The sequence below is a fragment of the Rhincodon typus genome, chromosome 5, assembly GCF_021869965.1.
Source record: "Rhincodon typus isolate 14 chromosome 5, sRhiTyp1.1, whole genome shotgun sequence".
Lineage (NCBI taxonomy): Eukaryota > Metazoa > Chordata > Chondrichthyes > Orectolobiformes > Rhincodontidae > Rhincodon > Rhincodon typus.
In genome coordinates, this window is record NC_063336.1 from 103,946,138 (window position 1) to 103,968,780 (window position 22,643).

Genomic DNA, 22,643 nt, shown 5'->3' on the forward strand with positions numbered 1-22,643 from the left:
CCCAACCAGACACACCCCATCTCTGCATTTCCCACCCTAGACACTATGGGCAATTTAGCATATCCAATCCACCTAACCAGCACATCTTTGGACTGTGGGAGGAAACCAGAGCACCTGGTGGAAACTCATACACACATGGGGAGAATGTGCAAACTTCACACAGACAGTTGCCCAAGGCTGGAATTGAACCTTGGTCCCTGGTGATGTGAGGCAGCAGCACTAACCACTGAGCCACTGAGCCACCCCAAATTTCAAAGGGAGGAACATTTTATATTGCATACATAAGGATGCTGATTAGTTAGTTTAGAATTTAAAAAAAACTTGCCCAATGACAACCATTTAACTACTGATCATTATCATAAAAACGCAGTTAGTTCACTAAGGAAATCTGCCATCCTTATCTAATCTGGTCCTTACCCGGTTCAGACTGAAGTAATGTGTTTGATTCTTAACAGCCCATTGGATAGTCAGGGATGGGCAGAATGTCCACATCTCCTGAATGAGCTTTTAAACAAGCTCTACCTTAAACATACTTAAGACTGAGCTTCCACAGCCCTCTATGGTAGAGAATTTCAAAGGTTCACAACACTCTAAGTTAAAGAAAATCTCTTCATGCAACCAGATAAAACACCTTACCTGTACCTACCCTGCCTATCCGTTTGTAACAAAATCTCCTCTAGTTCTTCAAATCTCTAGAAAATACAGGCCCAATTTGCCTAATCTCTCTTCATAGGATGATTTGCCATCCCAGAAACATGCCTGGTGAACCTTTCCTGCACTCCCTGTATGGTGATGGTCCTTTTCTCTACATAAGGAGACCAAAATTACACAGTATTCTAGGTGTGGTCTAACCAAACTCCTAAAACTTGAAGTAAGACTTCATTACTCCTCTGCACATTATATTACATCTGCCTTGTTCTTGCTTATTCACTAATCCTGACCAAATCCTCCTGAAGTTGCTTCGTATCTTCTTCTCATACACATTCCCACTTTATTTATGCAATCTGCAAATTTGAAAATATTAGATTTGAACCTAACTTTAAACTATTCATATATATTTGATTTATCATTGTCATGTGTACTGAGGTACAGTGAAAAGTGTTCTTTTACATGCTTTACAGGCAGATTGTACTATACACGTGCATCACAGTGCAGCATACAACATTACAGTGGGCAGGAAGGTGCAGAGGGAGATCAATATTAACATTAAAGATGTTCATTCAGAAGTCTGAAAACAGCAGGAAAAAAGCTATTGTTACGTGTATACAAACTTTTACATCTTCTGCCTGATGGAAGAGGGTGGAAGAGGAGTATAACTGGGGTGGGAGGGGTCTTTGAATATGTTGGTTGCTTTTCTGAGGCAGCAGGAAGTATAGACGAAGTAAATGGATGGGAGACTGGTTTGCGTGATGTACTGGGCTGTGTTCACAACTCTCTGTAATTTCTTTCCATTCAGAACAGCAGTTGCCATACCGTGCTGTGAAGAATTCAGATAGGATATGTTGAGAGGAGCTGGGACCCAAGTAGTGTTCCTTATGGGACACTGCTACTATCAGCACTCTGCTGATTGCTAAAAGCCAAAGAGACATGCCATTTCATACAATCAACCTGTCACTGGGAATATGACCTATGTACTTAGCATTGCAACAACATTGAAATTTGTATACCACATTCCACATTTGTGAGGCAGGCAGAACACCTTTACCTTAAGAACAAGCATCCTGTTCATGTAAAATATCATGTCCTGCTACTACATAGGCGTTGCAAGATGAGGCAGCTAGCTCAAATGTATGAATTTGAAGTAGACTGAATACTTCTCCTGTCTGAAATTGGCAGCCCTATGCTCACCTGTGAGTGTGCATGATACATAGTGAGTTATCAGGGTAGCCATTATTCTGTGATGACTTTGATGTGTCCTAATTCAGCATCATTTGCACAAATAACTCAGACTTTATCTACTTGATAGCGAACCCTATAGTTTGCAGAGCTATAGGAACCCCATCAAGTAAACTGACCAGTGAAGGACAGAAGACAGCAGTAGAGAACCCATCAGTAGATTTCTCCATTACCATACTGAAGAAATTGACCTCATTAGAATTCAAAGGTGAATTTGAGAATGGGTTGGCGTACATTAAGGCGGGCAGGGAATTTATGTGCAGCTACTGATTCAGGTAAAGCAAAGGGGCTATTTACATATCACAAATATGCAAAGTGTAGGAGGTGAGGGATCATTCCACTGAAAAGATACTTCTCCGTGAAACCAAAAAATATGTTAGCAAGAGCTGGGCCTACAAAGGGAACCTATGGCATTACCAGTTATTTGGGCAAACTTGGTAGCATTAAAGTTGAACTCAACTGCATGATTGACTACGTTCATATGTTCAATGAATAGAGATTTGGAAAATGGCACCGTCTAGCTTGCCAAGCTATTGTGACAGTGTAAATCCTATGTGAGCAACACATTAGTGAACAGGCTGACAATAGGGTGGCACGGTGGCTCACTGATTAGCACTGCTGCCTCAGTGCTAGGGAGCTGGGTTTGATTCCAACCTTGGGCAACTGTCTGCATGTTCATTCAGTGTCTGTGTGGGTTTTTGCTGGGTGCTCCAGTCTCCTCCCACAGGCCAAAGGTGTGCAAGTTAGGTGGATTGGCTGTGCTAAATTACCCAGTGTTCAGGGATGTGTAGGTTAGGTGCGTTAACCACAGGAAATGCAGGGTTAGAGATTAGAGGGATTGGGGATGGGTCTGGTTGGGGTGCTTTTCAGAGGGTCAGTGTGAACTTGTTGGGCTGAATGGCTGTTTCCAAATTGTGGGGAATTCTATGTTGAATGAGCACATAAACACATTGCTATTGGTAAAATATATGCTATTGGTATGTAGGTTGTGTACAGCCTCCACAAAGGTGAAGGAATCCTTCATGGCATATGTGGAAAACTCAGAACTGGTTATAGCAACTTATTCAACCATTTGGCCAATACTCATTACGCATAACCAGTCAGACACAGGACAAAATGGGATATCACTCGTGGCTTGTACGTACATGGACTTAGGAGTTATCGTTGTGCTTCACTATCACATACACCATAAGGTAGCTTATTACTCTTACAAAATATGATTTTTTTTTTGTAAATTGATGTTAAGCAGGGTAGTGCAGTTAACTAGAATTCAATTGCAAACGAAAGAACTGGAAACAAAGTGAGAAAGACAGAAACTTGAACAAAAATGAAAATATTTGAATTTCAAAGTGAGAGAATAAACAAGAGGGAAATGTGAAACTTTAGTTTACTCTTTGCAAATCACAATTGGAAAGGAAACCTTAAACTCCAGACAGAAAAGGTGAGAAAATTTGCCCTTGTCAAAGCAAAGCTTAGATCAGTATTTTGCAACCTTTTTAGTAATATGGCACACTTCAATGAAACAAAATTTCACAGTACTCACGTTATCTCAGTTTTGCCCTTTGGGCACGCATTTAGAATGCTCACATTTTAGAAACAAAAGACTGATACCATGTTTTTAAATTTGAAGATTAATTTTTGAGCTTGAGTTATAATTTCAAAGTTGGATAAAATATCATTTAAAATGATTTATTACTTTTGTGCAAAATTTCATAGCACAGTTCTCATGGCACACTGGATGAAAAACAAGTTACATAACATGGATAGGGATTGCATTTTCCTGCTATGATTTAGATTTAACTACAGTTTTTGTTTAGGCAAAGAATGTTTGCTCAGTGCCTAAATTCAATGGGGATGGTGTTGAAACAAATGGGGGTCAACTTGACAAATTGATAAAAGACTCAGGAAATCAGGTTACAATTGTTTATTTCATACATGCATACAGAGAGGAAGCCTTAACACTGAAGTGTAATGCGCACTCTTGGGTTACATAACAGCTTCAGGTTTTATGCAGTCTCAAGTCACCTGTGATTCATGTGACAATTATTTTAATTGTGCCTCTTTGGTTACACACGCTCCTGTCACTGAAAGTATTTCCTCTGTTTACTTACAATAAGTGCAGACCTAACTCATGACATCCACAGACCACATAACGAAAGTTCTTAACTCCTTCGCGTTGTTTTTAGTTTGGAACGGACTTGAAGTGAACATACCGAGGCAGAGTTTGCTCATGAAAAGAAATAGGTGGGTGGTAAGTGGTAAGGATGATTTGAAGAGTTTGCAGAGGGATATAGACACATGAAACGAGTGGGCAAAAACTTGGCAGATGGAATTATAATGTGGAAAAATGTGAGATTTTGCAGTTCGACAGGAACTGAATATTGTTTAAAATTGTTATTTTTCTCAAAGCTACAACATAGAAAGATTTGGGAGTTCTCATGCAAAAAAAATCACAAAAAACGAGCAACCAAGTTCGGTGGGTAATGGGGAAGGCAGATGGATTTTTGGCCTTTATTCCAAAGTGAATGAAATTTAAAAAAAAAAGGAAGTCTTGCTAAAATTGTACAAGGCATTCGGCAGACCACAGGTGGAATACTGTGAACACTGTTGGTCCCTTTTCTAGGGAAAGATATACTGACATTGAAAGCAGTCCAGAGAAAGTTAGAGGTTGAACCTGGGTAAGGGACTTTTTAAAAAAAAAAAAAAAAAATCCATTCATAGGTTATGGGCCAGGCCAGAATTTATTACCCATCCCTAATTGTCCAGAGGGCAGTTAAGAGTCAACCACATTATTATCAGGCTGAGTCATATGTAGGTAAGGATGGCAATTTACTTCCCTAAAAGACATTAGTGAAGGGGTTTTACCAACAATGGATTCATGGTCATTAAATTTTAAAAAATCTGGAATTGCACTAATTTCAATTTCCACCATGTCATGGTGGGATTCAAACCCAGGTCCCCAGACCATTACCTGGTCCTCTGGATTTAACAGTCCAGCGACAATACCACAAAGCTACTGCCTCACCAGTGAAGTCCTAAACTGACTCCCAGCAGTGAGGCCTATTCCTACTGATTCCTTCCAGAGGCCAATCCAGATAAATTCTCTGTAGTTTTTAAAAAATTGTTTTGGGATGTCTCTATTCAACTAGTGTCCACAGCAGATACAGCACAACCAGTTGTTTTGAAAAGGAGATAGTAAGAACTGCAGATGAAGGGTCCCGACCTTCCTGCTCCTCCGATGCTGCCTGACCTGGTGTGTCCTTCCAGCTCCACACAATCGACATTTGATTTCAAATGTTTGCTTTCTTTGCAGCAGCATTCAAAGCCACTCACTTTAAAACTTCGAGCCCTCATGCCGGTTTAAGTTAGGCAGCTTTAAGTCCAGAAGTCAGGTGACACCAGGTTATAGTCCAACAGGCCTATTTGAAAATCAGTCTTTCGGAGTGCTGCCCGTTCATCAGGTGAAGTGAGGAGCACACAGACACAATGTACTGAACTATAGAATTGTGCGCTTCTCACTTCCTCTGATGAAGGGGCAACACCTAGAAAGCTTGCAATTTCAAATTAACCTGATGTCATCTGACTTCTGACCCTGTCCGCACCAGCACCTCCACATCATAATTTAAGATCTACAACTCCTTTTCACATCCTGATATTTTGAGCCAGCGTGACCTCTAATCTGAGCTTCTGAACTCAGTTTCTTGTAGAAGTATAATAGACGGTTGCCAATTTTGTGGCATTGAATTTAATTTGAACATCTTCAATTCAAACAGCTTCATTGGACCTCTGACACTGACTTTCTATCCAACAGGTAGTTAGATACTAATGAGCAAATTTGATACAATTACTATACTGGAAATTAAATGGCATTTAGATTTAACTTCTTGCAATGGAATGATTAAGCAACTTTCATTAATATTCTTAATGTATTCTGTTTAGCATACTTTCCAAAAGAAGTTTCTCTTCACCTACCATTATTGGTTGAGCTGACCTTGTCTCAAAATATTAATCATTTGCCTGCTTTACTGGATTAAAAGATGGATACATCACATGAATACAAAATCCTTTGTTAACCCATATTTGGAAAAGACCAGAATGTAAATATTTTCAAATGCTTAAATGAGCAGCACCTACTGGTAAAACATTTTCTGTAGTCACCTCTGCTCATTCACAAATGCTACATTTTTGGCTTTAAATTTCCAACAACTTGCCTTCAAATGTCCTTATGCCTAAAATTACATCTTGGACCCTTAATCATTTGCATTCCCATACAGTCCTTCCTCAGCCTACATTGGTGAGTAATTGTTTCTGCTATTTCAATCATTTGTCAATATTCTACTCCAAATAGGATTGTTTCTCTGGGCTTGCAAACAATGGTCTGTTGCCACTCCTGTTTGGAGACTCAGCATAAAAATCAGCAAGTATTGCAGTGATTCTTGGAAGCTTTGTGCTCTGCATTCCCAAAAGGATTGTTTTAAAATTCTTTCCATCTAAAATAACCTCTTAAGGTTTTTTAATTCCAGCTCAAATCTTCGTAATGGAAAGTCACAAATGCAATCCCAAAGTTTTCTGCATGATTTGCAGTAATTCTGTCAAGCTTTCCTCAGACCAAAGCAGTGATATCTAACTGGTTAAGGGACAGAGAGAGAGAATAGTTGTAAACTATTCTAAATAATGAAGAGTTTGATAGAATAGATAGGACTATTTCTTTGGCACAAATATCAGTAACCAGGAGAACAGAGATTCAAGATAATTGGCAAAGAGAACTAGGTGACAAAAGCATCTTTAACACAAGTTGAAAATCTGGAATGCAGTACTTAAAATGCAAGTTCTGTATCTGTGCAACTCAACTCAATTGTGCACACTATTGGAAAGATCTGTAATCACCACCTAGCCTAAATATGGATCCTTAATTGCCACAAAAAGAGCTCAAATCATGGGGTGGGATTTGAATCTGTAGCCTTTCACCAAAGGCAGAATTGGTATCAACTGAGCTTCAAGATTTTAAAAAAGATAGTAAAAGCAGGATTAACATTAACCTTCAAAAACAACCAAGAATAGGGAACATTGTTGGGTCATAGAAAGAGCTAGGGAATGGAATAATCAGAAGAGGTTTCTCAAAACAGCCACAGAACAATTAGTCAAATTGTCTTCTGTCCTATATTAGGATATTGAAAACTAGTAAAAGGCTTTTTAATCTTCCATATGCTCAGGGCACTCGAGCATCACTTGGAGCAGTTACTGTCATAATGAAAGTAGCAAACACTTAAGGTCTTAAAGTGCCGAGATTAGTGAAATCAGAATGGAAAACTGCCTTTCATTTTTAACAACAACTCTACATCCACCCAAGGCAGCATGCAATGCCCATCACATGCAGAAAAGACAATACCTGCAATGAATACAGCTGTTGAATGCGAGACCTCTGTCCAACAATAAATCAGTAATTAAAATATGACCTAGCTTATGCTAGGGCACTGCTACCATGCCACATCCAATGCTAGTTAATTGTATTTATCATAGCAAAGTAGCATTCAAGGGATGGGAACAAGACAGAGCAATCCTGACAATTCACCTTAGATGGAAAAAGTTAGGTTTATTTGCTTTGGAGGAGAGGCTTTTCTAAGCCGAAAGTGGATTTATGTTAGGGACTCATGAGTAGTGTTGAACTACTAGCTGACAAGATTACAAGTAACTTCTTGGGTGGAAAGTTAACTAGGTTACCTGAGAAATTCACAAACTGATCATTACTGCAGGTCCCTTTCCTTGAAGAATATAGAGAAGATTGCAAATAGACAAGCGTAGGATGGATCTTGTGTGCGCTGCAGGAGCACACTCTGGAAGTCAGGCCAGACTCCATACTCTAAGCTACCAGACTTGTGGTGTTTAGTCAGGTACAGACTAGGTATTGCACAGATGCTCATCTAGTCATTCATTAGACCTCCTGGGAAAGGTGAAGAGGACTGAAAGTGCAAACTAGTTACAAAAATTTTTTTGAACACCAGGTGGGACTAAAGTTTAGCTAATATTGATAATGAATTTCAGTTATTTAGCATAAAATTTTTATAGCTTAAACAGTATAAACATGCAGAGTAGCATTGTACAACAAATCCAAACAGCAGTACAAATTCTACACATCAAAAGAGGTTTATGAACACCCAAAAGAATTTAAGTTAGAAAGCAACATATGGTTTACAAAACATCATTTATTTTGTGTTACATAGGGCATTAAATTTCCACAAGGCTTTTGGGGATGATAAATGACTAGTAATTAGGGTCCAAATCTCACTGAACACCCCTTACATGTGCACAAATCTGCAAAGAAATACTATGCTTTTAAAAAAAAAAATATCGTGGGCACACAATCTGAGGAAAGTTTGTTTCCCATTCCAGTGTATCAAAGAGTCATGCTGGTGACGCTTCACAAGCACAACCTCAAACTTTAGCAGAAACATGCTGTAACAGTACACAAGTGAACACCATATGATGTGGACAGGTGTTTTTTTTTTTTTTTTTAAAAAAGATTCACAGAATTCCAAAAAAATCCAAGGTACTTTCTTCAACTTGATTGTACATTTTTACATGCCTTCAACCTCAATTTTACAAAATAGCTTGTCATTTTATTGCAGAACATAAGGCAAGTTCTCCTGCAGAATAGAGGGGTGCGTGCATAACAGTTACTTTGATTTATGCCAGTTGCTGCAAATAGTATTTGAACGTCAAGGGGACTGAGGGAAGAGTAGATGCACACTCGCCAATATCAGCAGGATAACTTAAAATATGGAAAGGTGAAGTGTGGGAGCAAGTAAAAAATACAATACAACCCAAATACTGTCTAGTGCAGCAAATTTCTACCAACTATGTTCATAATACAAACACTGCAAGTATTTCTTCTTTATAATATTAAACATTTTCCTCTACATGGAGGTTACTTATGTTATAAAGTTAACTATATACGCTTATACAGCAGTAACTGCACACCGGGAAGGCAGACAACCATCAACACAAACCAAGGGATGGACTTTTTTTTAAAGCAATGGTGTACAAGACTAAATTGGGAATTTTCCATACATAGCTATTCATACAGTACTGATGAGTTTTTGTTATAGGAATTGAGTAGAAGGAATGGAGAGGTGTAAAAATATTTTGGGGATTAGACCCTACGAGCATTTAGTTGTTTTCTCCAGGCTCAGCTGCAGAGGGTTCAGGATCAGCTGATCCTGAATTCTCGTTTGTCCATAACTAGGAAGGAAGAAAAAAAGTTACTCAGGTTCTGTTTGAAATCAATACAAATTTTAAACACATGGAGTACCACATCAAAAGTTAGTATTATTGAAAGATCTATTTTGTAGTGAAGGCTAAATATCAAATCAAAACATGAAATTTTTTTTAAAACCCTGTATCCTCAGACACAAGCATGCTTCTTCCTTATGCGTATTAGGTCAGACAACTTCAGTCAGAATTTGCAGGCACTGGCAATTGTTCCACATAGTTATTAATTTTCTAGATAGGTGATAATAGCAACAATTGAGTATTATCATAAATTAGTCTATGAAGTAATCTTCCTAGTTATTGATGGTTCTTGTCCCACGTACAATGCATCGTCTTTTGCTACACAGTGACTATGACAACCCCATTTTAATTAGGTATCATGTCGTCTCTTTAAAAATCTGAACTTTAGTCAGTTTTATCACTTCTTAAAGAGTCAATCACTAGCACAATTTAACCACATGGTCGACTAGCTAAGTTGTCTGGATGGCTGTTTTGGAATATAGTGATCCAGAGGAGATTCAATTCCCACACCAGCTGGGGTTATCATGAAGGACTCCTCAGCCTTGCCCCTTGCCTGAGGAATGGTGACCCTCAGGTTAAACTACCAGTCATCTCTAAAAAGAGGGTCGCCTGATGGTCTGATGAAACTATGGCAAACTAGCAGGTGGCATTTGTTACTCCTACAACCTTCTACATGCCCCTAATTAGGATTAAAACATAGCATGCATTCTTCAACTAAATTCTCCAAATGCAAATAGTTTACGATTCAAGAGAATTCATGCAGGGAACTCATTCTTGAGGCTTTAGTCTTCATTAAAATTAAGAAGAATGTAAAAAGTTAAGAAACTTACTGTAAGGTTATCTCTGAGCAACTGCATAATGAGGGTGCTGTCTTTATAGCTGTCATCTTGTAGAATATCCAGATCTTGAATAGCCAGATCAAATGCCTTGTAGGGCAGAAAGATAAATCAAAGACGTTAGGAATGAATGAACATTCCCAAAAATGTCCCGTAAATGCTAGTGTCAAAGATGGTTATCTAAAAATCATTCATGATGGTTAAAAACATGTGGGAAAGAGACATGGCTCCTCAAACAGCTAGTTGAAACAGAATCAAGTTGACAGTTTGCATCAAATTGTATTATTAACTTTATTTCTAGCTAGGTCTATGAATGTTGACCTGTTGAACTGAAATAGTTAAAACGAATGCAGATTTATTTGCTTATAAACACATCTTCAGAAATCTATTGATTTTAGCATCGAACAGTAGAACTTCTAGAGAGTTTCCTGGGGATGAAAAGAATTCCGAAGACTTGCCACCCTTCAAGTGAAGTTATTCCTCAGTTTTAAATGGCCTACCCCCTATTCTGGAATGAGGTCTCCTGGTTCAAGTCAGTCAGTAGAAACATCCCATCCACATCTAGCCTTTCACCCTCTAGGAATTGAAACTTTCCATGAGATCACCTCATTCTTCAAAATTCAGGAATACAGGCCCAGTTTCCCCAATTTCTCCTATGACAATCCTATTATCTCAGGGATGATTCTACTGAGCATCCAGTTCGTCTTTTCCACAGCAAATATAACCTAAAATACAAAAGCAGAAGTGTATGGCTGAGGCTGTACACAGTATCTGGTCAGACTGCATTCAGAATGTGGTCAGCAGTTTTGGAACTCCCTTCTCGAGGATGATGGCTTGTCAGATGAAGAGCAACTGATGACTTTGGGTCTGTATTCAGTGGGTAGATGGATGAGAAAGGATCCGATTGAATACAGAGGTGCGTGGGTAGAGTGAACATGGAGATGATCCTAGTCTCTCCTATAGTGGAAACAGGGGCACAGCTTCAGAGTGAAGGGACAACCCTTAGAACTGAGAGGAGGAGGAATTTCTTCAGCTAGAGGTTAGTGAGTCCGTGGAATGGTTTGCCACAGAGGGCCGAGGAGGCCAAGTCATTGAGCATACTCAAGACAGATAGGCTCCTGATTGGTAAGGGGGATTAAAAAGGTTACAAGAAAGCAATAGAAAAGTTTCTCAACCCCAATCAGACAAGATTAAATGGCAGGTCAGACTTGACAGGCCAAACAGCCCAAATCATCATAGAAACCCTAGTGTGGAAACAGGCCCTTCGGCCCAACAAGCCCACAGTGACCCTCAGAGCATCCCACCCAGACCCATCCCCCTATAAACCCACCTAATCTCTACACCCATGAACACTACAGGCAATTTAGCATGGCCAATCCACCTAACCTGCTCATCTTTGGACTGTGGGAGGAAACCGGAGCACCCAGAGGAAATCCACGCAGACACAGGGAGTGTGTGCAAACTCCACACAGACAGTCATCCAAGGGTGGAATCGCACCTGGGTCCCTGGTGCTGTGTGGCAGCAGTGCTAACCACTGAGCCAGTTTAAGGATACAGGATGGGGGCCATTTCAGAATAAGAGGAGAAATATCTTCATCCAGAGAGTGGTCAACCTGCGAATTCTCTGCTACTGAAAGCTGTTGAGGCCAAAATATTGTTTGGAGATAAGTTAGGTATAGACTTGCTCACCGAGCTGGCGTTTGGTTACAGACATTGTCATCCTGCTAGGTAACATCGTCAGTATGCCTCTGGTAAAGCGTCAGTGTTCTGCCCCGCTCGTTATTTATACACCTCAGTTTGCTGGGGTCGTTAGCATTACTTCTGGTTCTGTTTTTCAGTGGTTTGTTCAGTTCAATATGTTTGTGGTGGTGTTCCAGTTGGAATGCCAGGCCTCCAGGAATTCCCTGGCATGTCTGTTTAGCTCGTGCTATTTGGAGGCGTTGTCCCAGTCAAGTGTGTCCTTCTTTGTCCATGTTATTGAAACCAGTGAGAACTGGTTGTGTCTCGAACGCCAACTGGCCACCATGTATCCTTGTCAGTTTACTTCCAGTTTGGCCGATGTAATGTCTTTCATAGTCCATGCATGGTATTTTGCATATTACATTAGTTTTATTGGTTGCAGGCATGGGATCCTTTACGTTTGTCATTAGCTGTCGCAGAGTGGCTGTTGGTTTGTGGGCTACCATGATAGGGGTCCGAGTAGTCTTGTGGTCATCTGATATGTCCTTGACGTATGGTGGGGTGACAAGTGGGTCTGGCTGTGTTGTGTGTCCTTGTTGCGGTCTGTTGCAGAGGTAACAGTGGATGGTTTTTTTGGGTATCCATTCCTTTTAAAAAAAAAACTCCATACATGTGCCCCTGTTCTGCTTTGTGCAATTCCGGACTGCTGCAGTGTGTTGTGGCCCATTTGAATAAATGTCCTGATGCAGCTTCGTCTGGGTGTTGTGACAACTACTGATGAACAAAGGATCCCATACCCACAACCAATAAAACTAACGTAATGTACAAAATACCATGCAAACACTGAAAAAACATTTCACAGGCCAAACTGGAAGAAAACTGCCAAGGATACACGAACACCAACTAGCTACCAAGAGACATGACCAATTCCCACTGGTCTCAATACGCACAAAGGAAGACAAATCCGATTGGAACAATACATCCATAATAATACGAGCCAAACAGACATGTCAGGGAATTCCTGGAGACCTGGCATTTCAACCAGAATGCCATCAACACGTTGAACTGAACCAGATATACAAACCAGAAAAGCAGAACCGTAAGCAATGCCAACCATCCCAGCAAACTGAGGCATATAAATAACAAGCGGGACAGAACACCAACGCTTCACCAGAGGCGCACCGACGATGTTACCTGGCAGGGTGATGAAACACCTGCAACCAAACACCAACTTGGCAAGCAAGTCTACAACCTCATCCACAACCCGAGCCAGAAATCTTCTCAAAAAACTTGAGGTAAATATAGCTCGTAGCACTGAAGGAATCAATAGGTATGGGAGAAAACAGGGACAGGGTACGAGTTGAATGATTAATTATAGTCATATTGAATGGGTAGAGATCAAGGTGCTGTCACAAAATCCCAATTTCTAACATAGCTAATTTAATCATTTGATAGAGAATTCAGTTTTCACTGAGCAATTACTCCTTAGAGACAAACCTCTAACCATTTTGAACTTCGCTGACAAACTTAGAAATGGCATTTTGAAGATGGCCAAGTTCCATATTTGATGGGTCTGACATTTGAGGATGTCTAGTGGGATCATGTTTTTAACCCATAAAAGTTCCATCAAGAAAAACGATGCATTCGTGAGAAAATTCAGAAGTCACTTATTTTGATTTTAAAAATTAAATGTTGGCTCCTAGAAAAGTAGGAAACATTTCTGAAATATCTTGATCACATTTTTTAGATGACCATTGCTGTATTTTTCAAATTGGCATGAACCTGGAAGTTTCCAGAAAAGTCTTTAGATACGACAACATTGGCATTTTGAAATAATGCACATTAGTGATGAAAGTCTAGTTTAATTAAATTGGCTCTGCTGACATCCTTGAGATATCTTGACATCACATTTATTCAAAAGTTTGACAAAAATCAGGATCTGCCCAAATCTAGAGATAGTAAGAACTGCCAATGCTGCAGTCTGAGATAACAGTTTGGAGCTGGAGGAACACAGCAGGCCAGGCAGCATTAGAGGAGCAGGAAAGCTGACGTTTCGGGTCAGGACCCTTCAGAAACGGGGAGGGGGACGGTGATGGGTGAGTGCAGGTAGGTAGTGGTGGGAATTGGTCAGTGAGGTGAGAGGAGTGAATAGGTGGGACAGAAGATGGACAGGTCAAGGGGGCGGCGTTGAATTGGAGGGTTGGTCATGGGATGAGGCCAGGGGTGGGGAGATTTTGAAGCTAGTAAAGTCCACATTGAGACCATTGGGCTGTAGGCTCCCAAGGCAGAATAGGAAGTGCTGCTCCTCCAATTTCTGGGTGGCGTCGTTGTGACATTGGAGGCGGCCCAGGATGGACGTGTCATGCAGGGAGTGGGAGGGGGAGTTGAAGTGGTTCACGACTGGAAGGTGTTGTCGTTTGTCACAAACTGAGCGCAGGTGCTCTACAAAGCAGTCTCCGAACCTCCTCTACAATCTGAGAGATCAAGCAGAGGCTCGGAGATCGCTTTGTAGAGCCTCCTTGACCAGTCGGTCTTCTCTCCCACTATCCGCTCCTCCCACCTCACTGACCAACCCCCACCACGACCTACCTGCACTTACCTAAGACCATCCCATCTACCTTCCCCAGCCCGACTCCCAACCCTATTTATTTCAGAGCCCTCTTTCCCCTCTCCCATTTCTCAAGAAGGGTCCTGACCCGAAACGCCAGCTTTCCTGTTCCTCTAATGCTGCCTGACCTGCTGTGTTCCTCCAGCTCCACACTGTTCTCCGCCCAAATCTACAAGCCTTTTTCTGATGGATTTAAATCCCAGGAAAATTAAATGCAGCATTTAAGTCATTTTCCAATTTGTTTAGGTGTACAAGTTTTAGACAGCACTTAACGTCCTAACAAGTTACAAATGCAAAGCAGCACTAGTTTTAAACTTAGGTCTCAAATTCAGAAAGATAATGCTGGAACAACTCAACAATTCTGGCAGCAACTGTGGAGAGGGAAACTTTAAAACAGTCATACCATTTTGAAACATTAACTGTTTCTCTCCCCAGAGGCTGCCAGACTTGGAGTTTCTTCAGCAGCACGTTTGATTTCCAGCACCTGCAATATTTTGCTTTAAATTCAGGGTGCATTAGTAAAAATAATCTCTTTTGCACAATAACCATGTACTCCTCAAAGCTTCACCATTGTATATCAGCCAGGTGGAGGTCAATCTGCAGCCATTAAAATTTGCCAACAAACATTAAGGGCGATTAAGCCAAGGGCAATTCAGTTTAGTTTTTTTTGTTCTCTCACGTTGTAACTTCACCAATCGTTTCAAACCCAACTGTCCCCCTTAAAAAGTACCACCTGAAAATTGAAGTCATTCATTTTGGGTATTAATGTTCAAATCTGTGTTGAATTTAAGAGATCCAAATTGCCACTCTTCATACACCCAACTCAGGACTTCCTCCTCTTCAATTTGAGATCTGAATCTAAGATTTTATTTGGCCCCCCTCCCCCCAGTATGGAGTTTTCACATTCTCCACGTGGGTTTCTTCTCAAAGATATGCAGATTAGGTGGATCAGCCATGCTGAATTGCCCAGTGTCTAGGGATGTGTAGGTGGATAGCCATGGGAAATGTAGGGTTACAGGGATGGGATGGGATGGGATAGGATAGGCCAGGCCAGTGGGATTCTCAGAGGGTCGGTGTGGAATCAATGGGCCAATATAGCTGCTTCCATGCTGGAGGAATTCTATAATATGGGTCTAACAGTCAAAATTTGGGGTGCTCTCCATCAAAATATATGCTAAATCAGTTCAACATTTATTGCCCAGACAGGATTGGTGTGAACCTGACTATCACTCCATAGGTGATAAACATAAAACAAGTCAAAAAAGATCTATGATTTGTAATCCTTAACCCTACGAAGACCTGGTTGACCCATCACACAAAGAAAAAAAAATCAAGTCCAGGACTCCCTAACTGTCCAAGCCTTACAAAAATCTTAGGTTCAAACAGCTCACAGAAAATATCAAGGATACTTTCAGTCCAAGACCACAATCTCTTACTGAGCTTGGCTCACAGATGATCTTCTGGGCTAAAATAACTGCACTTTATTTCACATCAGTCAGAACACCCGCATGGAAAGAAAGTTAAGCTAACACTTATCTGGATCACTAGAAGTAATCTTTGGATTCAAGTGTACATATATTGGACAGATGATTACTAGGGCACTCTGCTCTATTATCTTAGTCAAACAATTCACCAACGACTATTGAAGAAGTTGACTGATTTGCACTTTGGCAAGACTCTTGATGTCAGTAAGACTCCGGATCTCCATAGATACTTAGACCTGCTGAGTTTCTCCTACATTTTGGAATTGTCTGAGATGGGTAAAACACCAGAGAAAATAATTTCATAATCTACAATTTTATGTCAGGTTGTCAAATCTGCATGCAAGCGAGTAAGTCTTGGTAAGGTGAATTGGAAAAAAAAAGTGTGCAACTTACGGTTTTTGCCAGATCACAGGCACAATCTGGAGAGTTGAGAATTTCATAGAAGAACACGGAGAAATTAAGTGCAAGACCCAAACGAATTGGATGTGTTGATGGCAGACCAACTTTACTGATTTCAAAGGCGCTCTGGTAAGCATTTTGGGAGGACTTTATTGTTCCTACAGAAGGAAAAAAACTCATTTAAATTGAAGAATTAAACTTTGTGAATGCCATCCAGTATTAATTAATAACAATTTTACTTTTGGAATTTGAGACAAATTAACAAATCTGTAATTGACTGTTGAAATCACTGCTCGTACAAGCAATTTATAGCAGTATTGCCATCCTTGGTATGACAATTAAACAACAAATTTATTAAAGCTGTGAACAATTTCCTCTAGGGCTCCTCCAGCCCACTGAATTCAAACCTATCAACTGACATACTAGCTGACAGAATAAGTTTTATTTGGAACAATATTCTCCACAGCTTACAGCGATCAAGCAACTCATACAAATATCAACCTTATCGAAGAGGTATACCCTTATAGCTATGGGAGACTTAATTTTAAATTTTTTTTTTTTTTTTTTTTTTAAACACAATACCTTTTTCTCTAGCATTGCAGTATACAAATTATTCAATTTATAGTTTCCTACAGGAACAAAGATTTTTACATACCATCCCGTTGATCTCCGGAAGCAACTTCAGCAAGGTACCGATAATAATCTCCCTTCATTTTTAGGTAGAAGACCTTGCTTTCTGAGTTACTAGCATTTGTAATTAAGTGATTATCCAACAGTGCCTAGACAAAGGAGAAAATCAAATTTCAAACAAGTGGATTTGAAATAGTTTAATCCAAAACAAGTACTCAAAAGTTGCAACTTAGAAAGTTGGTTTGGTAAAAGACGACATTAGAATTGAAACCAGCAAGGAAAGCATTAATAGGTAGTTATGTTTAGTCTTCCATTATTCCACATTCTTAGCTAAAGTTTCAAAATCTCTTTCACCACAAATAAAGAAATACTAACCAAACCGCACCTCAATTAGCAGGATATCAACTAAAACATTACATTAAATGATAGCAGGTAAAACTTTTTCACAAAATATTTATCCCATCAGTGCTAGCAACATTACATTAAGCAGCAGCTGAAGACGTTAGAGTACTTTTTTTGATTTTAAAAAGGGGGGAATAGCAAGTTAAACTTAAGAATACATTTCAGTAATTACAGCACATTACTCCTCCATGGCCCACACTAAACCATGTATCAAAATGAAAGATAATATAGCACTAGCACAAAATCTTTAAGGAATGCTAGAAATACTCAAGTCTTATAGCCGATAATCACAAGACAATTGGCCTGAAACACACTCCCTCCACAGATGCCAGCTACTCCGATGGTTTCAATGCTTTTAATTCAGATTTCCAAGATTCATATGTTTTTGTAAAAGCACTTAACAGCTAAAAGTCAGTCAGGTTCTCACCCTTCTTTACATGAACAGACTTCCATCTCAATCATTCCACGGAACAGCATTACTTCCTCTCCATCTTTGCTCCCTCCGATTTCAAAAAGGGGTTCAGACTTCAGCTACTTGCACACGTCTTGTTAGATTGCACAAAATACGACCAAACGTTGCTCATTCAAGAATCATTCTGCTGTAAAAAGGGTTCTGACTTTCTCCATTTTAAGCCATTTACTCTGCACCCTCCCATGAACTCACTGCATGTGTGACCATGGATGTAGTTACCAAGATAATCACATCTTTGGTGTTACCCACCTTGTCAAACCTTAGTAAGTTTCCTACCAACCTTTATCTTTAACCTGAACTGCTCACCACCCAATTCCCCTTGCTTGTGCTTAATGAGTGACATCATTGAATGTTCTCTTAAAAAAATACTGCAGTTATTATATAAAACCAATCTGTGTTCTCAGGTTATCACCCTCTTCTCTCCTACAAGAAAAATAGGGTCCCCCTTGTTCTCACTTACCATCACACCAGTATCCACAACCTGAGGATCATTAGTCACCGTTTCTACCACCTCCAGTGGAATGCCACTACTAGGCATATTCCCCTCCCCTCTGGGACATCCTCATCAATTCCTCCTTCACTCCCAACACATCCCCACAGCCCCATGGCACCTTCCCCTCAAATCACAGGTGGTGTAATACTTGCCTGTTTACTTCCTCCTTCCTCACCATCTAAAGCTCCAAACACTTTCCAAGTGAAGTAGTGCTTCAATCTAGTCTACTGTATTTGCTGCTACAATGTGGTCTTTTCTGCATTGGGGAAACGAAATGTACACTGGGTGATTGTAGGTTTCTGTTAAACAATTCTAACTGCAAAAGAAGACCCTGTGCTTCCAATTGCTTGTTCAACACCATGTCCCCTGGCCAACATTGGAGTCTCAGATTGCTGCAGTGCTCCAGTGAAGCTTAACACCAACTGGAGAAACAGCACCTTATTTTCCTCTAGGGAACTCTACAGCCTCTGGATTCTATTCAGTTCAACAATTTTAGGGCTTCAGCATCTTTGCCCATGCTTTCCCCCACCCCACGGGCTACTGTCACACAACGATTGTCAGCTACCAACAATCCCCATTAGCTGCTAATCATTCTGATAGGCTGGTGTTTATCCACTCTATTCAACTGTTTCACTCTTTGGGCTCTATCTCCACTAATTTTTAGTCTTTCCCCTCAATCCTATCTTTGACATAAAAACCGTCCTTGTCCTAGCTACTGTCAATTCTGAAGGGTCAGTGGACCCAAAACGTTAACTGATTTCTCTCCACAGGGTGCTGCCAGACCTGGTGAGACTTTGCTGAAATTTTAGCTTTTGTTCTAAATCTATATCCTGTTCGATATGGAAAATGAATAAGCATTACAGTGCCCACAACTCAGTAAGGTGTCACAGGAATCCTCATCCATGTCATTGTGACTGGGGGGTCCAATTATTTCAATATTCTTGCCCAGCTATCTATTCTCCATTATACTCTGCTGCCCATATAGAGACGGTGGAAAATGGTTTTGTAACCATTCAAGTAACCTAGGCCCAGACTAAAAGACTATATCTGTCACAAAATGCTTGTTTCATTAAAACAATTAAACAATTATATTGTAGTAAAAACCATGTGGTTTATTCATGTCCTCAGGGAGGAATCTGCTCTTCTTCCCCAGTACTGTATGCAGATCTAGATCCGCAGCAACGTGGTTGATTTAAACTGCTCTCAGACTAGCAAGAAACAGGAGTTGTACAAAATAGCTGTGCAAGTCAAAGATTAAATCAAGATGGACAAGTCAGAAATAACGCACACGCTGGAAGTTAGAAGAGCAAAACAAGCCTTGCCAACTCAAATCTTTCTCACTAGTATCTGGTACTGGAAGGGTGGTTCCACAAGGCATGCAACAGCCTCACTGCCATTCACTGAACTATACCTTATATGTAACATCCTAGATTCCATTACTAATCCTGTCCTATCACACCATGACAGACCCCAAAAGGTCACGGTATGGTGCACAATCAAGCAGGAGCAACAGTTCTCAACACTCGAGACCCCTTGAAATTTCATAACATCAGGCCAAACGTGGAGAAGGCAAGGTCTTCATCACATATGCTCAGCTGAATACAGAATTTCATTTTGAAGCAGAGTATAGGCACAGAACATATTGTGTTGACTTCAATGCCCTTCAATGCCCTACAATTCCTACAGTTTGGAGGATAGCTAATGTAACCCCCTCTATTTTAAAAAAGGGGGTCAGAGAGAAAACTGGAATTATATAGATTAGCCAGCCTTATGATGGTAGTTACTAAAAATCCTACAGTCCATTATCAAATATTCAATAGCTGAAACTTGGAAAACTGATAGGACCAGGCAGAGTTAGCATGGATTTACAAAAGGGAAATCATGCATGACAAAAATACCTGAATTCTCAGAGCATGTAAAGTTGAAGAGGTAGGGCCACTGGACGTGGCTTATTTGGATTTTCAGAAGGCTTTTCCAACAGTCCCAAAAAGAGATTAGTGTAAAATTTTTGAAGTTGCAGGGAATTTCCTTTTTTTGAGGGGGAGGTGGTGTAGTCTGAGATAGAAAAAACTGTTTGGCAGAAAAGAAAAAAGGGTTTGTTCCTCAAGTGACAGGCAGTAACTAGTGGGATACTGAAGGGATCAGAGCTTGGACCCCAACTCTTCACAATATACATGATTTCAATGAGGAAACTGAATATATTACAGTATCTCAAAATTTTCAGATGACAAAGCTGGACAGGAGGATGAGCTATGAAGAGGATGCAAGAGATGCAGTGTGACTCAGATAAGCTGAGTTGGCAAACATGGTAGATGCAGTATGAACGTGGCTAAATTGAGATTATCCACTCTGTAGCAAGAATGTGAAGGCAAACTTTTAAATGGCTACAGATGAGGGGACGGATGCGTAACAAGACCGGATGTGCTTGAATACCATCAGTGAAGACAAGCATGCAGGTGGTCACTGGTCAAGGCAGCAAAATGATACTAGCTAGCTGGCTAAAGATTTGAGTACACAAGCCAGGGTGTCTTGCTGCAGTAATACAGAGCATTAGAGAGACCACATGTTGGACATTGTGCAGGGTTTTGGTCTCCTTCTCCGAGGAAGGATATTCTTGAGGGAGTGCAAAGGTTTACTTGACTGATTCCTTGGATAGCAGATCGGATATTTGAGGGGAGGCTGGGTCAGTTAAGACTATATTCATTAGCGTTCAGGAGAAAGAGGAGGAAACTCAAACCTTTAACATCATCATTAGGACTAGACGGGGTTGCTGCAAGATGGATATTCCAGATCCCCAGGGAGTCCAAAGCCAGAGGTCACAGCTCAAGAATAAGTGATTTAAGACCAGAGATGAGAAAACATTTTTCACCCAGAGTGGTGAGCCTGTGGAATTCACAACCACAGAAACCAATCAAGTGCAAAATATTGCACAATTCTAAGGAGGAGTTGGATTATAGAACCCAGGGCTAAAGGGATCAAAAGATATGGTGAAAGAGCAGGAACAGGCTTAGTTGAATGATCAGCCATGATCATAATGAATGGCTGAGTAGACTCAAAGGACTGAATGGCCTACTTCTATTGCTAAACAGTTGAAAGGACAAATCTGTTATACTGTGTTTGCAGCATATGATGAAAATACCAGTACCAGTATATGGGAAAACTACTTTATCTCATTCTCCATTGAATCTGATCATGACAATACTGGAAGGAGTAGACAGTGCAGTGCTAGGGGAGACAATTTTTGTTGTGTTGTGCTTCACAAAGCTAAGTGGGATAGATGAAGGACAAATCTGGGCACTGAGGTTCTATAGGCTAACATGCATGTTAAATAGCAGAGGCAGCACACAGTACCACAAGGAGGTAAGTCATCCCACAATCAGATCACACAAGTTCTCCCATACCCACTGATGGGAAACAATTAAATAGCTAATAGAAGATAGCTTCAAAACATCCACCTCAAAATGATGGGAGAACCCAGCATGTCATTCAAAAAGACATGGCAATAAAAGATGTTTATGGTTGGAGGTAGTCAGGGTTAATATTTTAGGCCAAAGACAGCACAGGGAGTTCCTCTGTGCAATGTTTTTGGATCCAACCATCTAACCGCTGTTTTAATGACATTCCCTTAATTCCAAGATCAGAAGCAGATGGTGTTCACTTGTTACTGAAGTGTTCAGTACAATTTGTGAATCTCATACTGAAGCAGTCTGTGTCCAAATGCAGCAAGACCAGATAATAGTGGGGCTTGAGCTGATGTGTAGCTCCAGTAATCGTGATGCCACACAAGTGCCAGGCAATCAGTGCTTCCGGGGGGAAAAAAAATCTAATCTCCCCATGACATTCAGTAACATTGCTAATACTGAAACCCCACTAATACCATGCTGGTGGTAACTACTGTCTAGCCTATGCGGCTACTGAGGCACAGCAGGTCACAGGCTGGGAATTCCATAGCAATGACTTCCTAAATCCAAAACCTGCAGATTCTGAACAAGGGACAAATCTGGCATGGTGCCTGGATGCATTCAGCTTCAACACAAGATGACCAACTTCATCCAGGACAAATTTAGATGAAGTGATTGACACCTAGCACCCTATCCAACACATTCAAAATTTGCTCCCTCTACTACTTATGCACAGTCAGCAGTATTCACCATCTATAAAAAGAATGTATAGCAATTAAATGCAGGCTGTTGTTTCAATAGTAGCTACTAACCCACAACTTGAAGAGGCGTGGACAGCAGAAACATGGAAACACCACTAGCTGCAAGTTTCCCAAGCCACACACTATCTTGACCTGGAATTAGAAGTTGTTCCTTCAGTCACTGGGTCAAAATTCTGGAATCCCTTCTCAAGCAGCACTGTAGCATACATATGCCAGATAGGCTGTAGGATATCAAGGTGATAAGCTACCCCAAGGACAATTTAGGATGGATAATGAACAGTTGGACCATAT

General features: G+C 40.5%; 1 protein-coding gene across 1 annotated transcript; it reads right to left on the minus strand.

The window, feature by feature from the left end:
* Positions 1–8,081: 8,081 nt before the first annotated feature.
* On the minus strand, positions 8,082–16,974 carry LOC109927423 (14-3-3 protein zeta-like). The gene is made up of 4 exons (XM_048596504.1): positions 16,849–16,974; positions 16,188–16,351; positions 10,017–10,112; positions 8,082–9,135 (listed from the first exon to the last, which is right to left on the minus strand). The coding sequence occupies exons 1-4, from the start codon at positions 16,904–16,906 to the stop codon at positions 9,064–9,066; spliced, it is 390 nt and encodes a 129-aa protein (XP_048452461.1). The 5' UTR covers positions 16,907–16,974; the 3' UTR covers positions 8,082–9,063.
* Positions 16,975–22,643: the final 5,669 nt, after the last annotated feature.

Coding starts and splice junctions, on each gene's coding strand:
- LOC109927423 (XM_048596504.1), bottom strand. CDS start 16,906: ATGAAGGGAGATTATTATCGGTACCTTGCTGAAGTTGCTTCCGGAGAT. Junction 16,352..16,848: donor TTCCGGAGATCAACGGGATG/GTATGTAAAAAT, acceptor TTCCTTCTGTAG/GAACAATAAAGTCCTCCCAA. Junction 9,136..10,016: donor TGCTCAGAGATAACCTTACA/GTAAGTTTCTTA, acceptor CTTCCTTCCTAG/TTATGGACAAACGAGAATTC.